Genomic DNA, 16039 nt, shown 5'->3' with positions numbered 1-16039 from the left:
CATCAAATTGTGACGTGGTCCCTAGAAGAGCCTAACGGAGAAATAATAATAATAATAATAATAATAATAATAATAATAATAATAATAATAATAATAATAATATGACCTCAGCTACCGTGTGAAGGCAGTTCCATTTGAGATCAATTAGTCTGCCTGCTTATGAAGTGAACGGTAAGCTTTACTCTACCGGATGGATATCTATATTTGAGCGATCCGGTGCACAGTCTTAATTAATTTTGTTGGGTAAACACAAGACAAATGCTAGGGCCTCTATTTTAATCAATGCCTCTTCCTTTTCAGTACTTTCGTTTCTTCTCCCATCGTCGCCAAAACACTTAAATGAGTCTTTTTGATGTTGAAACACTTTCACGGCAAAGGTAAAAGGAAAGGAAATAATTAATCTTAGTATCAGAATTATTTATTTACCACAGTTCTGATCATAAACATGGAAGGTCTAGTGGAAAAGAAGGAAACACGCGTCTACACAAAATGCTCCCTAGGTCAATGCTTATAATTAATTAGACAGGCCTACTATTTAAACTATAATATCCCAAAATACGTAAATAATAATGTGTAAAATATATGTGTATACTTAATTTCACGGTACTCATTCATTCCCTAAATCAACAGTTGGCTAATCACACATCCATTCGCTCATTTTCAAGTTTGCAAATATCCTTTAACTCTTCCAGTATGCCATTCACTCACTCCCCACACAGACACTCACAGCCATATGCATCAGTGCCTTCAACAAATGTTTTCCTTTATGTACACCTGAAAATTCAGCGTATCCCCTGACGGAGAATTCCAAGGCATTGCTATGAGTTTACATACCTCGAATTAACTTATGTTTTCAGTCTTCAGAGATTCAACTCTCGGCATTTTGCAATAACATTAAAATTGTTAAAATTGGCCCAGTATAAGTCTGGAAATAAGCGTTAACGGAAGAAGCCTCAGCCCTTCATATACACTGACTGACAGAGCAAATGCAACACCAAGAAGGAGTGGTTCGAAAGGGACGAAAGTTGGGGAAAAAACAGAGACGGCACGGACGAATGATTGATGTTTATTTCAAACCGATATGCAGGTTACACAATGCGCACGGCATCGACTCAGTAGGATGTAGGACCACCGCGAGCGGCGATGCACGCAGAAACACGTCGAGGTACAGAGTCAATAAGAGTGCGGATGGTGTCCTGAGGGATGGTTCTCCATTCTCTGTCAAACATGTGCCACAGTTGGTCGTCCGTACGAGGCTGGGGCAGAGTTTGCAAACGGCGTCCAATGAGATCCCACACGTGTTCGATTGGTGAGAGATCCGGAGACTACGCTGGCCACGGAAGCATCTGTACACCACGTAGAGCCTGTTGGGAGATGCGAGCAGTGTGTGGGCGGGCATTATCCTGCTGAAACAGAGCATTGGGCAGCCCCTGAAGGTACGGGAGTGCCACCGGCCGCAGCACATGCTGCACGTAGCGGTGGGCATTTAACGTGCCTTGAATACGCACTAGAGGTGACGTGGAATCATACGCAATAGCGCCCCAAACCATGATGCCGCGTTGTCTAGCGGTAGGGCGCTCCACAGTTACTGCCGGATTTGACCTTTCTCCACGCCGACGCCTCGTCTCACACTCGTCTGCGGTGACTATCACTGACAGAACAGAAGCGTGACTCATCGGAGAACACGACGTTCCGCCATTCCCTCATCCAAGTCGCTCTAGCCCGGCACCGTGCCAGGCGTGCACGTCTATGCTGTGGAGTCAATGGTAGTCTTCTGAGCGGACGCCGGGAGTGCAGGCCTCCTTCAACCAATCGACGGGAAATTGTTCTGGTCGATATTGGAACAGCCAGGGTGTCTTGCACATGCTGAAGAATGGCGGTTGACGTGGCGTGCGGGGCCGCCACCGCTTGGCGGCGGATGCGCCGATCCTCGCGTGCTGACGTCACTCGGGCTGCGCCTGGTCCCCTCGCACGTGCCACATGTCCCTGCGCCAACCATCTTCGCCACAGGCGCTGCACCGTGGTCACATCCCTATGGGTATCGGCTGCGATTTGACGAAGCGACCAACCTGCCCTTTTCAGCCCGATCACCATACCCCTCGTAAAGTCGTCTGTCTGCTGAAAATGCCTCCGTTGACGGCGGCCTGGCATTCTTAGCTATACACGTGTCCTGTGGCACACGACAACACGTTCTACAATGACTGTCGGCTGAGAAATCACGGTACGAAGTGGGCCATTCGCCAACGCCGTGTCCCATTTATCGTTCGCTACGTGCGGAGCACAGCGGCGCATTTCACATCATGAGCATGCCTCAGTGACGTCAGTCTACCCTGCAATTGGCATAAAGTTCTGACCACTCCTTCTTGGTGTTGCATTTGCTCTGTCAGTCAGTGTACATTGGTGATTATTCATGGATTATCAGAATTCACTCCATGATTATTCATGGAGTATCAGAGTTCACTAACCTCTCTTTCTATAGTGGATTCCTCAGTAAGATCAATATAAAATCCGATAGGACGTAGGAAATGAATAAAGGTCAAATAAATCTGCTAAATTTCTTGGTGATGAATCACTAACGTGGAATAATCATGTCGAATCTATCTGTGACAAACTGATCCCAACTATGCTGTTGTTTGACTCATCAGTCCTTAGACGTGTTTGATGCAGCCCTCCATGCCACCCTATCCTGTGCTAACCTTTTCATTTCTACGTAACTACTACATCTTACATCTCTTCTAATCTGCCTGTCATATTCATACTTTGGTCTACCCCTACCGTTCTTACCGCCTACACTTTCCTCAAAAACCAACTGTAAAAGTCATAGGTGTCTTAAGATGTGTTCTATCATTCTATCTCTTCCTCTTGTCAAATTTAGCCAAATCGATCTCCTCTCACCAGTTCGATTCAGTATCTCCTCATTCGTGATTCGATCTATCCGTCTCGCCTTCAGCATTCTTCTGTAACACCACATTTCAAAAGCTTATACCCTGTTTCTTTCTGAGCTATTTATCGTCCATATTTCACTTCCATACAATGCGACACTCCAGACAAAAGTCTTCAAAACCATCTTTCTAATACCTTTTTCAATGTTCGAAGTGAGCAAATTTTTTCTCCTAAGGAAGGTCTTCCTTGCTTGTGCTAGTATGCATTTTATGTCCTTCTTACTTCTGCCATCGCTAGCTATTTTACTACCCAAGCAACAATACTCATCTACATCCTCTAAGACTTCATTTCCTAATCTTGTGTTCCCTGCATCAGCTGACTTCATTCGACTGCACTCCATTACTTTCGTTTTGGACTTCTTTATTTTCATCTTGTATTCCTTTTCCAAGACTCTGTCCATACCATTCAGCAATTTCTCCACATCGTCTGCAGTCTCGGATAAAATAACAATATCATCAACAAATCTCAGGGTTTTGAGTTCCTCTCCTTGGATCGTGGTTCCCTTCCCACGTTCGTCTTTCGTTTCCTTTACTGTCTGTTCTGTATAAACATTGGAAAGGAGAGGGGACTAGCTACAAACTTGTTTCACTCCTTTATGGATTGCTGGTTATTATTCAAAGCTTTCGATTCTTATCACTGCACCTTCTGTAACAAAGAACATTTTTACATCATTTGAATGTATTTAGGTCCTTTAATTTGGAAAAATGGAATGAATTTGGTTTAGGTGTTTGTTATCTAATATTTTTAATTCCATACCTGATACACATTTATTGTAGAACGTTTTATTTCAGAAACTCGTTGTGATGTATGAGGGTCCGGATACAATTAATTGTTGAAAACATTCTAATTTCACTACGTATTGGGATAACTGCCACGTTTGCTATTTCTTGGCACGTGTACTATTTTTACTATTGTCTTTCGGCACAGTGCAGAGCAAAATCTTGCTCCACCGAAGTGTTATCCATACTTGTGCCTATGCAGTAGCTGCTGGGGAATAATTGGTGCTGGGTTATTCCATTCTAAGACCTGTGTGTCGAATGTCATGAAAAGTGCTCCTCTTGTAGGAAATCGAGCTACAGCAGAATTTTTTCGCCCTCCAGCCCCGAACTTTCTACTTATAAGTGTCCCGCATGCACCAGTGATGAATGGGATGCCTGATCACTGGTTTATGAAGGAAGGAGCACTACAACGTGCTATATTTAGGATGTGATATAAATAGCAGCCATTTTACTACACACGCTCTGTAACTGTGTGCATTAGTAAATACGCCAAATATGCAGAAGTACCATTACTGATTAATTTTTATACACGTACGAACATTCCACTCTACCACTAGTTCTCAATTGCAACTATGTTTAGCGAACACGTGCATAGCAGGTAGGCGGCTATTTGGAAACTTATACGCATACCGTCTGCGAGCTTTGGCTGCATCCCTAAAGCTGGCAATGCATTCGGCCGAGTACTCGGCTAATCTGATAAGTGCAGTCAGTACTTGGCCTAGTAGCGAGCGAGTGATTCGGGCGAAACAGTGGATAGAAACGTGGCCCAACTGCTCAGCCGAATGAGTATCCCCACCACCTGCCCACTCACCTCGGCGCTTCACTCTCTCTCTTTACTCGGTCAGTGTAATCAGTCAAGTGAATTGTGAAGGAGTGTTCAAGAGTACAAAACACACGAATGTTTATGGGACTTCAAATCTGATGTGTACAAAGACAAAAACATGCGTGATGCTATGAATTGAGCTGACACTGGTGTACCAGATGTAAAATATAAATTTAAAAACTGTTGTTGCTAATGTCATATTCGATTTCCTCTACTATGGTAGGTATGATCAATTTGCAATAGTCTTTAAACTCTCTTCATTTTCCTGATTTTCCTACTTCGCTTAATCATGTTCCCGCACCCTTTAAACGTTTCATTGCACTGACTCGTCCACTGTCTCTTCCTCGTGTAATCACATCCTGAATTACACCTAACGAATACTGGCCGAGTCACTCGCTTTGTTACTCGGCCGAGTAACATTTTTTTTTTTTTTGCTATTTGCTGGGAAGGAAGCGGCCGTGGCCTTAATTAAGGTACAACCCCAGCATTTGCCGCGTGTGAAAATGTGAAACCACGGAAAACCATCTTCAGGGTTGCCGACAGTGGGGTTCGAACCTACTATCTCCCGAATACTGGATACTGGCCGCACTTAAGCGACTGCAGCTATCGAGCTCGGTAGACAGTTTTTAAACGCTATTGCAACATGATCATACCTGCCATAGTAGAGGAAATCCAGGATGACATTAGCAACATCAGTTTTTAATTTATTTTTTTACATCTGGTACACCAAAGTCAGGTAAATTCATAGCATCACGCATGTTTTTGTCTTTGTACACAGCAGATTTGAAGTACCATCCAAACCTCAGCAGCTTCAATACTGTCACGGCCATAAATGAGGCTGGCATTTCGGGAGAAGCTATGTTTTTCTGTTTCCCGTACCAAAAGAGAGATGCAAAGGCAAATACTGTGTCAAACATTAAGCAGCTACTAGCGCATATCTGTATATATTAATCTAGTTATACAAATATTTTATCTGCCTTTTTAAGTAGGTAACATGGTAACATTTCAAACCTTAGTTCTTAGTTCTGTTTTACATTTTTTCACAGAACGCCTTCGTCTGCCAATTCGTCATCCATGTACTTCCAGTGCTTTGCTCAAATATCGCGAAGGCTGTGACATTGAGACCACTGAGCAGATCCTCGACGCCAAGCAACTGTCCCCAGCTGGACGTGAACTGCTATGGGCCGAGAACGGTACGTGATTTTCAAGGTTTACCCGCTGCTTTCTTTTGTCAACATTCTACCTAAATGGTTATAGATTCTTCTCTACAACACTGACCTTCAGCAACAGGAAGTACGCATCTCGACATCAGAAAAATTAAGGCAGAGTTGTGGTAGTGATTTGTGTTTCAAGAGGAAGTACAACTGGACAACTGTACTCACTCAGTATTAAGCAGAAGTTACAAATCAAGAGGTGTCACACTTCTAAGAATGAACGTTATTATTATTATTTATTATTAGTCTATCACACGTTAACAAATATTATTGTCTTCCAAAGGTAAATTTCAAATCACATGAGTTCTTTGATGGCTGCATAATCCGACTCTTCCACAATATGGTCGTACGGTTTCTTGGTTATCCCCTCGTCCTTGAGAGTTGGTACTTCTGTTATTCATACGCTCTTTCCTAGTAGTGCGTTTTCCGACCAGAAGTGTCCTCCGCTTAGATAAAAGGATAGATACCCTTGGTGGACGAGGCGACGCCATTCTGGACAAGTGGATACCACAAACTCCCAATTTTCAGGGTCAATTTGACATTTCTTTAGATTCGCCTTCAGAACGTCTTTAGAGCATTTTTGTTGCACACCCTGTTTTCTCTGTCCGACCTTCAACAGACAGTACATGATTTGTTTTGGGAGACGTAACTCAGGCATGAGAATTACATGACCTGTCCATCAAAGCTTATTATGAGAACCTCAACGCTAGTTGTATTTGCTTGCTCCAAAACATAGTGCGCCATTTTATTCGTAGGATTCTCTGAATGCAGCGTTAATGGTATTTTTCCTGTTATAGTAGGTGCCTTTTATATGTAACCCAAGTTTCACAAGCATAGTACAGAGTTGGAACAACAATGGCTTGGTATACACACAGCTCAGTTTGAGTACTGATGTTATGGTTGTCAAACACCGTAATTCGCATGTGCTGGCACATTTGAGACGATACTGAATTTCAGCGTCAATCTTCGAATTTGTTGAAAGGTGTCCGAACGTATTGGCAAAGGAAAGAGAAGGGCCACGAATGTAGGCCTCTCAAACCTAGTACAGTAGGGGTGTAAGAGAACAGGAATTGGCTGAGAAATATGCTGAATGAAGCTCTATTCAGCAATTCATTACGGGCAATATATGTGTACTACACACGTGTCAAAAAAATAGGAACATAGGTGTGGACATATATTCTGAGAGAGGCCAAAACGACGAAAGTTATACTCAGCTTTTAATTATTTCAAGTTAAAGAGTGTTATTTGTTATGCTATTGTTTTACGTCACACCGACACAGACAGGTCTCATGGCGACGATGGGAGAGAAAAGGTCTAGGGAAAGGAAAGAAGCGACCGTGGTCTTATTTAGGATGCAGCAACAGCATTTGGTTTGTGTTAAAATGGGATACCACGAGAAACCATATCTAGGGCTGTCAACAATGGGAGTCGAACCCATTACCACCCGTATGCACGCTCATTGTTAGGTGATCTAAACCACGTAGCCAGCTCAGTCGGTTGTAAAAGGTGTAGAAATACTTAAGATCTGGCGATTAGTTCCAAACAGGTGGTTATGAAGACTGTTAGTTCAGTCACAGGGGCTTGCCGAATGAACTCTGAAATGCATGAATGCCTATAATAAAGATCAATACGTATGTTCTGAATGTACAACAATAATAATGCCGGTAGTCATTGTTATTGGCTTTACGTCTCACTAACTACTTTTCGGATTTCGGAGACACCGATATGCCAGAATTTTGTTCCGAAGGAGTTCTTTTACGTGCCAATAAATCTACCGACACGAGGCTGACGTATTTGAGCAACTTCAAATATCACCGGACTGGGCCAGGATCGAACCTGTCAAGTTGAGGTCAGAAGACCAGCGCCTCAACATTCTGAGCCATTCAGCTCGTCATCTAAATGTACATATATGTACTTCATGTATAGGCTATAGGGTGACACGAACTCCACCCACAAATTTTCGGAGGTTGTTGAGAGATGCCGTCTGAGTATATTGGTATAAGGGACACGTGGTCACCGGTTGCTCGTTACAGAATAATAATGTAATTATGAATTATTCGGTTTGTTACAGCAATCATCATTAATTCCATGAAAATGCTTTCACAACAGTGAAAATGCCTGTAATATGCAATAACCAAAACGTACAACATAAAATTCAGAGTAATGCAGCAATCTTCAGACAAAACACGTTCAATTTTATCACAGTGTGTTCAGTAATAATAATAATAATAATAATAATAATAATAATAATAATGATAATAGTCCGCCTCTGTGATGTAGTGGTTAGCGTGATTAGCTGCCACCCCCGGAGGTCCGGGTTCGATTCCCGGCTCTGCCACGAAATTTGAAAAGTAGTACGAGGGCTGGAACGGGGTCCACTCAGCCTCGGGAGGTCAATTGAGTAGAGGTGGGTTCGATTCCTACCTCAGCCATCCTAGAAGTGGTTTTCCGTGGTTTCCCACTTCTCCTCCAGGCATATGTCGGGATGGTACCTAACTTAAGGCCACGGCCGCTTCCTTCCCTCTTCCTTGTCTATCCCTTCCAATCTTCCCCATCCCCCGCAAGGCCCCTGTTCAGCATAGCAGGTGAGGCCGCCTGGGCGAGGTACTGATCATTCTCCCCAGTTGTATCCCCCGACCAAGAGTCTGAAGCTCCAGGACACTGCCCTCGAGGCGGTAGAGGTGGTATCCCTCGCTGAGTCCGAGGGAAAAACCGAACCTGGAGGGTAAACAGATAATAATAATAATAATAATAATAATAATAATAATAATAATAATAATAATAATAATAATAATAATAATATAATTTATTATTTATTATTCTTATTTTCAGTGTAATACAAATACAAAGTTAATTGGAGCTACACACCGAACGAAATTCAATTACTCTGTAACGTGCCTCCGAAAACCACGGATCCCTTATAACAATATACTCAGAAGGTATCCCTGAACAACCTCCAAAATGTGTCTGTGGAGTTCGGTTTCATCGTGTATTTATTCCCGTCTCGTATGTAGAGCATGATGATTAAAAGGCTAAGAGAATAATTCATATAATTAATTATCGAGCAAGTAGTCGTGCGGTTAGGGTCACGCAGCAGTAAGCTTTCATTTGGAAAACAGCGGGTTCGAATCCCACTGTCGACAGTCCTGAAGATGGTTTTCGGTCGTCTCTCATTTTCACACAAGACAAATTCTGGGTGACGGCCGCTTCCTTCCAACTCCTAACTCTTTTCTATCCCTTCGTCGCCGTAAGACCAACCTCTGTCGGTGCGATTTTAAAAAACGAAAATTTTAGAAACGCTGAAAGAATAATTCATATCACGAACTACCGAGCAAGTGACCGTGCGGTTAGGGTCGCGCAGATGTGGGTTTGCATTCGGGAGATAGTGGGTTCAAACCCAGCCCTCGGCAGTTCTGAGGATTGTTTTCCTGGGTTTCCCATTTTCACGCCAGGATAATGCTGGGCCACGGCTGCGTGAATTCAAGTAACGTATTCATTTTCACTATATTCAATTTAGCTTTAAAATACAGAACATTTTATTTATGTATAAATCATTACTTTCAAATTAATGAAATTGAATTATGTTTAATGTTATGACATCATTTAGGCATCATTATAAAGGTTACTACATTTGCTCTTCATTTATCTTGAAATAAAAACCCTATATTTCTGTTTTCAGTATTGAAGAATGAACTTCTTCTACACGAAGCTGTTATTAAAAATGACGCCGAAGCCGTCAGGAGAGCTCTGAAGGATCCGCTAAACATCGACTCGAGGAATAACGTGAGTACATTCCATCAGTTTAGAGCTCTGAAAGTGAAATGGTTTTAAACTGTATAACAATGATAACAATTTTCCGAAAAAGCACACAGTCTTCCTGCTTGGTGACTTCAATTCTCAGCGCGACAGAGAGAGAAAATTTCAGAATATGGTCGGAGAAGTCCTGCCCACCTCAGAACTAATCAAATCGGTTCGAGGTTCTATGAAATCTGTTGATAATTAAACCTGGTTTTGGAATGGGCCGCTTCAAGCATATAATCCATAGTATGATTATCGCTATATTAAATTAATAATCTCGTGGAAACGAAAAAAATTAGATGTAAAAAAATGTAATGTTATTTAATGTGAGAAATGAGAAGGAATGTTCTAAATGGTAAATACTCTATGAAGTGCACTTGACGGTTTGTCTTCATGTAGAAATGTATCTTTGCCGGCATATATGTGGTGGTTAAGAGGGTCCTTAAAACTAAAATTGATAATAATAAGGATAGCACACAATGTGCATTTTTTTTCCACTATCCTCTACAGAAATTTATTACTGAGGTGTTTTGCTACTTTTTTATATCTGAATTCATCACGTTTTAGTTTCTTATCAGTTAATTTATAACTTTAGGTTCTTTATTCTGCCGACAATAATTTTGAGCAAATTAATTTATAAACTAAGAAATGGTAACATAATATACCTTTAAATACAATAACTTAATTTAAATAGAATGACATGTTTTGTGCTTTAAAGGACATGATCACATTCTAACAAATCACACTGAAATATATCTAGAAACGTACAAACATTTATGTTTATTTCTATTTAAGGGAAGTCATAATGAGTTTTCGCCAAAAAATTACATTTTCAATTTTAACCTTAAAAGATTCCCCAATTCATCATCCTTTCAAAACCGTTATCAATTTTCTCCTAATGCCATTCTAATGCTCTAAATGCCTGATATAAAAGGGCAACGGTTCGGCGTATATAGAACAAGCCCATGTCCCTTCCTTTCACACTGTCACACAAAGTAACTTGCAAAGTTCTTTCGGACTGCCATTTCAGTAATACCGCTGGAATATATCGACGGTTTAGTTCTAATTCCACGTATCAGACAATTTTCTTCCTCTCCATTATATCGTCGCCATAAGACCTATCTCTGTCGGTGCGACGTAAAGCAAATAGCCAAAAAAAAATAGCCTCTCCATTATTCTCCTCAAGGTTAGTCACGCCTCCCAAACGCATATTGAACCCTTTGGTCCATATTGAGGGATACCTACCTTTCTTACCTATCAGCAAAGTTCATGAGATCTGTCTCTTGGGTCGTGTCGGGTTCTTCGTCACTTGCTGAGGTAAAGGTAGGGTTCAGTAATTCTAATCTATCTAATGGAATGAAAGGTCTGTTTAAAAGATTCCTATTTATTCAGGAAAATTCTGAAGCAATCTGATATGTCAACGGTATCATAGAAGTCAATTGTGTCCACTGGACACCACAATCATTTTTACATAAAGGTTAGAACACTGGTGTGAGACTTTAACTTAACTGCCTGATGGGCATTCTTACTAGAAACCATTGTCTCAATTATTAATTATTTAAGAAAGGAAAGTCTGGAAATCCTTAAATTCGGCTTCCATGTGAGACCACATGTACCATCATAGTGATTCGTTATGGTACAGCCCTCGTAACACGAACTCTGGACTCTGGGTATAATTAAGGCCGTCCAATCGGTGTGTGCCACACAGTGGTTCTACGGCATGGACCCTTAATTGAATCGATGTGACCTGCGTCTATGTCATGGACCGACATCTACTCTTCTAAGTTACTTTAAAGTCATTGTGGATGATGACAGCAAGGAAATGATGCTACAATGGCATATGGCCCTAATCTAAGTCACTGAGGTTTATGACCCCCTGACCATCTAAGTTTCTAGGCTGAAGGCTAAACACAATTAAGTTACATCGGTTGATGACCAAAGTTTCCACTTTACTATCCCCAGCACATTCACTGCTCAATCAATCCAAGTTCAATAATTACAACAATAGCAATGCTCACAAACTTTGTGGCAGTAAAATCCATTTCCTTCGGATATGTCTCTTAATAGTTACTTTACATTTAAATATTCCCCAGAAAACAAACTAAAATTTCCAGAATGCATCTCCAAGTTATTCGCTTTATTAAAGTTATTTCAAAATGCGGTTTCACTGAATTTAATAATTAAATAAATTTAAATGATTTAACGAAATGTTAAAGAACAGTAAATTTTATCTCCGCGGACTCTGGTTTCTTCACAAATTCCTACGCAGCTGTGATGTGAATTCAATCTTGTGATATTTATCTGGCTGGAAAAGAATTGTTACATAATTCATGTCCAGTTATATATCTTGTCTCATGATCACACACTTTAATCTAATCTAGTCCTAACCCTTATTAACACTTGGATATCCTAATAATCTACGTGCAAACCAAACAACTCGCCATAGAATTACGATGTCATATCTCGTCATACCATTTATGAATTTTGCACACCCTCACAGACAAACCAATCATCACAACCATCGCTCTATATTTGGGACAACCCTGAATTTGGTTACTCTGTTCCTTATACTCAAAGTTTGTGATTTCAAATGTTCATTACGTCCCCAATTAAACAAATTTTACAGTATCCCACAATACTCAGATTATTACCGGCTATGAATTTCAACTAAATCCAGCATTTTAACGTTCTCCTCGGCCGAGAATACAGTACAATCTTAACTCCACGCCTGTCCCGTTATAACAGCTGAGGCCTCTCGTCCCCAAGTTCGCTTGGCAGTAACATGAAACACCTGGTTTGTTCCAGTTGATTGGCTTCTCAAAATGCTCACCTTTAAACTCTGCCGACATAATTAAACAAATACGATATTCTAACCCACAAAATGCACAGATTATGCTTCAAGATGCCCACACTAATTATGCGCGTCGCAAATTAATACCGCTATGGATTTCTATGTATTTCTTTCCATTCCCAACATTATAAATTATACCTCGGGCTATCGTGTCCCGGCTTCAATGACAGGACTCTAACCTGATTCGCACATCTCATCTCATATAAAACATTCCTCGGGCTTCCGTATCCCGGCTTCAATGACAGGTCCAACCTGATTCACAAATCTCATATCAACAAAACTAACCTCTGTTTCCCAGCTCCACAATTATCATCGACAAAGAACTGGAATAAAATCCTTACTAGAAATCTCGACGTCTAATATCGCACAATGCATTAATCATGAATAACTTCGCATAAATGATATCGTATTTAATAACTTGATTTTTACGAAAAATGACTGAAACATTCTACTGGATCTTTTTATTGTCAGTCAGACACAGTTTAAAATGGGCCTAGAAAAACGTTTCTCTCCGTGACCAAATTCATCACCCTAGATTCTCACACGACAGCGCGCTTCCACTCGATTGAAAATGAGTAACCATGGATTCCTACATCATTAACGTCAAATTGCAGACAGAAAAATTTACGTCGAATGAACATCTTAATTTGACATCACAAAATATAGACAGTACACTCACACGGATAACGATCTACATTGGACGTGATATCACTTCGAAACTCTATTCAATAACTTTTACAACATTATACGGCACTCGCAAGACTTCAAAAATTTATCCAAGTGGAAAATAAAACAAATGCCTCTTTTAGTCGTACTCTCACATTTACAAAACTTAGTAGGGGTGACCACTGCGTCATATGTCCCCATTCAAATACACTTTTATATATCATGAAACAAGATATAAAAGGTAGTAAGATGGAAAGTCACATTACCTTATGTAGTCACACCATTGTTCGTCATAGGGCTCACCTGCGACCCTGGCATTTTATTTAGCCATTTTTACATTCATGGCTGTACAGGTCATTATTATATTTCTTCAGGTTTCCTGGAATAAAGCATAAAAAAAGAAAATACCCTTCACTTGTTTGCTGAGCGCACACGATGAACTATAATTATTTCCGCACACGAATTACTTAATCACATTAGAATTTATTCAGTACTTTGACCGTCCTATCTGGTACAATTATTTCACTCAAGAAAACTATCTCCTCATGGAGTCAAGACCTAGCCACAATGGCTAAAATCTGCCGTCGAACTCAGTCTACTTTTGTTGTTTGATTTCGCAAAGCAGCTCAACAATTTTTCGTCCGCTTTGTATCACAAATGCCGGAGGAGGAGTCTTCGTCATGGCGTCCCTTCATATTTATAGCAGTTACCCCCTCTCTTCGGATATTTCCCTTTTCCGCCAAGAAATTTTCTATAAATTTTCTGACTTAACTAAACTGTAATTTCAATAGTTTTGAAAGTGACTACATGCTTGCTACATTTCTGGCGGTAGTGTTCATGGACATTTAAAATTTATACGGGTTCGATTTGTGAGACGATTGACCCCCCTTTGGTAGGCACTATACTTTTTTTGACTTGGCTTGGGTCACGCCATGTACACGCGCTTTGAAATAGTTCACAAAAATGACTTGAGATTCTTCCGCCGTCGACACGTGTGGCTGACGTCACGTATCCCAGAGCGTGGGACCGAAGGTAATCACCCCCTCGTCACGTGTCAAATCCATGCTATCAAGAATCCAACTTTTAGTTTAATTGTTAATTTATGCATAATGTTCTTAGGGCACAAAGGTCATGGGTTCAATATGGATATGCAGTCCATCAGAACAATTTTCGTTGGGCTCATTTTCCTTTGCAAATGTGTAAAGGAAAATGAACCTTAAATACATTATACTGTAGGAGTGCGTTTGTACTCCACGCAAACACACGTTTCTACAGTACGGTAAGGTTCATTTTCCTTTACACTTACTCATAGGAAAATGAGCACAACGACAATTGTTCTGATTGACTTCATATCCATATGTGGCTGGGAGGCGTGACCAGTCTTAAGGAAAAGTCCAGTGCAGTTTCAAAGAAAGTATGCTTCCTAAAACTTTCATTTTTTATTTATACTTTAGAAATATTTTCAGGTCTTTGACATGCATAAAATGCTCATTAAAACAGAGTTATTATCAGATTGGACTGAAATTTTCAGAGAATGTTTGAATATGTACAGGAATTAAACGTAGTTCTGCATTTTATTATCAGTTGAATATTACCTTCATACTTTTACTACTGAAATAGTAAGAATCTTGATTGATTCCTATTGAATGAATAATGGAAATTTTAAAAATATATCCCCAATAGTTTATACCTGAATGCAAACCCCGGAGTTGTTCTTGAATATATGAGTATTTTTGACAAAAATGTGACGCAAAGAGCATTTTCCATGCAACATATAAAAATGAAAATCATTTGTCAATAACTTTGCAACCAATTAACTAACCGATTCCAAGTTTTGCGTTTGGCAATCTCTGTATTAGAAGCGTTTACTAAAACCAGCTTTGGTCAATCCGTCCGTCCGTCCGTCCGTTCTACTGGACCTATTTGCTTTATTTCTGTTTTATTCCCTCCGGAACTACCTGCCTGCGAATCATGAGAAATTGATAGGTCTCTAAGTTCAGCAAACTTTGAGTAATCGTAAAATAAAATCATTAAATTATCACTACAACAATTGCAGGTGAAGGCTTACTCTAGGCCGCAATACAAGCGACTAACACGTTCATTAATATTCTGATATTCATCCTTAGTAATGTCATTGCATGCACCCATGTTTGATTACTACCTGTCAAACCGGAGAGTACAGACTTCCTCTGAATCCGGAAGAATATTATTCTGTTAGATACTCTCGGATTCTCTGACCTTTCCTAGGTTCTGAATATAATCAACAGATGGCAGAACGTTCCTAATAACTCGCATGCTGCTAAGAGAAAACCGTCTATGTAGTACACACGAGAAGTTATCAAGTCGACTTGGCTTCTGTACGACCATTAATAAAGTGCATGTACAAAATCCTGAAAAAGTGGGTAGTCTATTTACCCGAACCAGTATTCAGTCACCGCCAATTTTATGTTGCTCTATCTCGGGCAAGATCGTTTGAAAGTGTTAAGATCCAGATACGGCCGAATGGTCGAAGCACAGAGAATATTGTATGGAAAGAGGTGTTATAAACTATATTCATCATCATCATCATCTGTTTACCCTCCAGGTTCGGTTTTTCCCTCAGACTCAGCGAGGGATCCCACCTCTACCGCCTCAAGGGCAGTGTCCTGGAGCTTCAGAATGACCAGTACCTCGCCCAGGCGTCCTCACCTGCTATGCTGAACAGGGGCCTTGTGGAGGGATGGGAAGATTGGAAGGGATTTGCAAGGAAGAGGGAAGGAAGCGGCCGTGGCCTTAAGTTAGGTACCATCCCGACATTTGCCTGGAGGAGAAGTGGGAAACCACGGAAAATCACTTCCAGGATGGCTGAGGTGGGAATCGAACCCACCTCTACTCAGTTGACCTCTCGAGGCTGAGTGGACCCCGTTCCAGCCCTCGCACCACTTTTCAAATTTCGTGGCAGAGCCTCTGGGGGTGGCAGCTAATC

General features: G+C 40.8%; 1 protein-coding gene across 1 annotated transcript in view; it reads left to right on the top strand.

Annotated features, from left to right (window-relative positions):
* LOC136863409 (ankyrin repeat and death domain-containing protein 1A-like) overlaps window positions 1-16039 on the top strand; it is a 164648-nt gene that overhangs the window by 24947 nt on the left and 123662 nt on the right. The window contains exons 3-4 of the mRNA XM_068226438.1: window positions 5592-5738; window positions 9439-9542. Coding sequence (XP_068082539.1) covers window positions 5592-5738; window positions 9439-9542 — 251 coding nt within the window. The remainder of the gene's footprint in view (window positions 1-5591; window positions 5739-9438; window positions 9543-16039) is intronic.

This window comes from Anabrus simplex, chromosome 1, assembly GCF_040414725.1.
Source record: "Anabrus simplex isolate iqAnaSimp1 chromosome 1, ASM4041472v1, whole genome shotgun sequence".
Classification (NCBI taxonomy): Eukaryota; Metazoa; Arthropoda; class Insecta; order Orthoptera; family Tettigoniidae; genus Anabrus; species Anabrus simplex.
The sequence above is the reverse complement of the archived record's forward strand: the minus strand, read 5'-3'. Positions and strand labels throughout refer to the sequence as shown.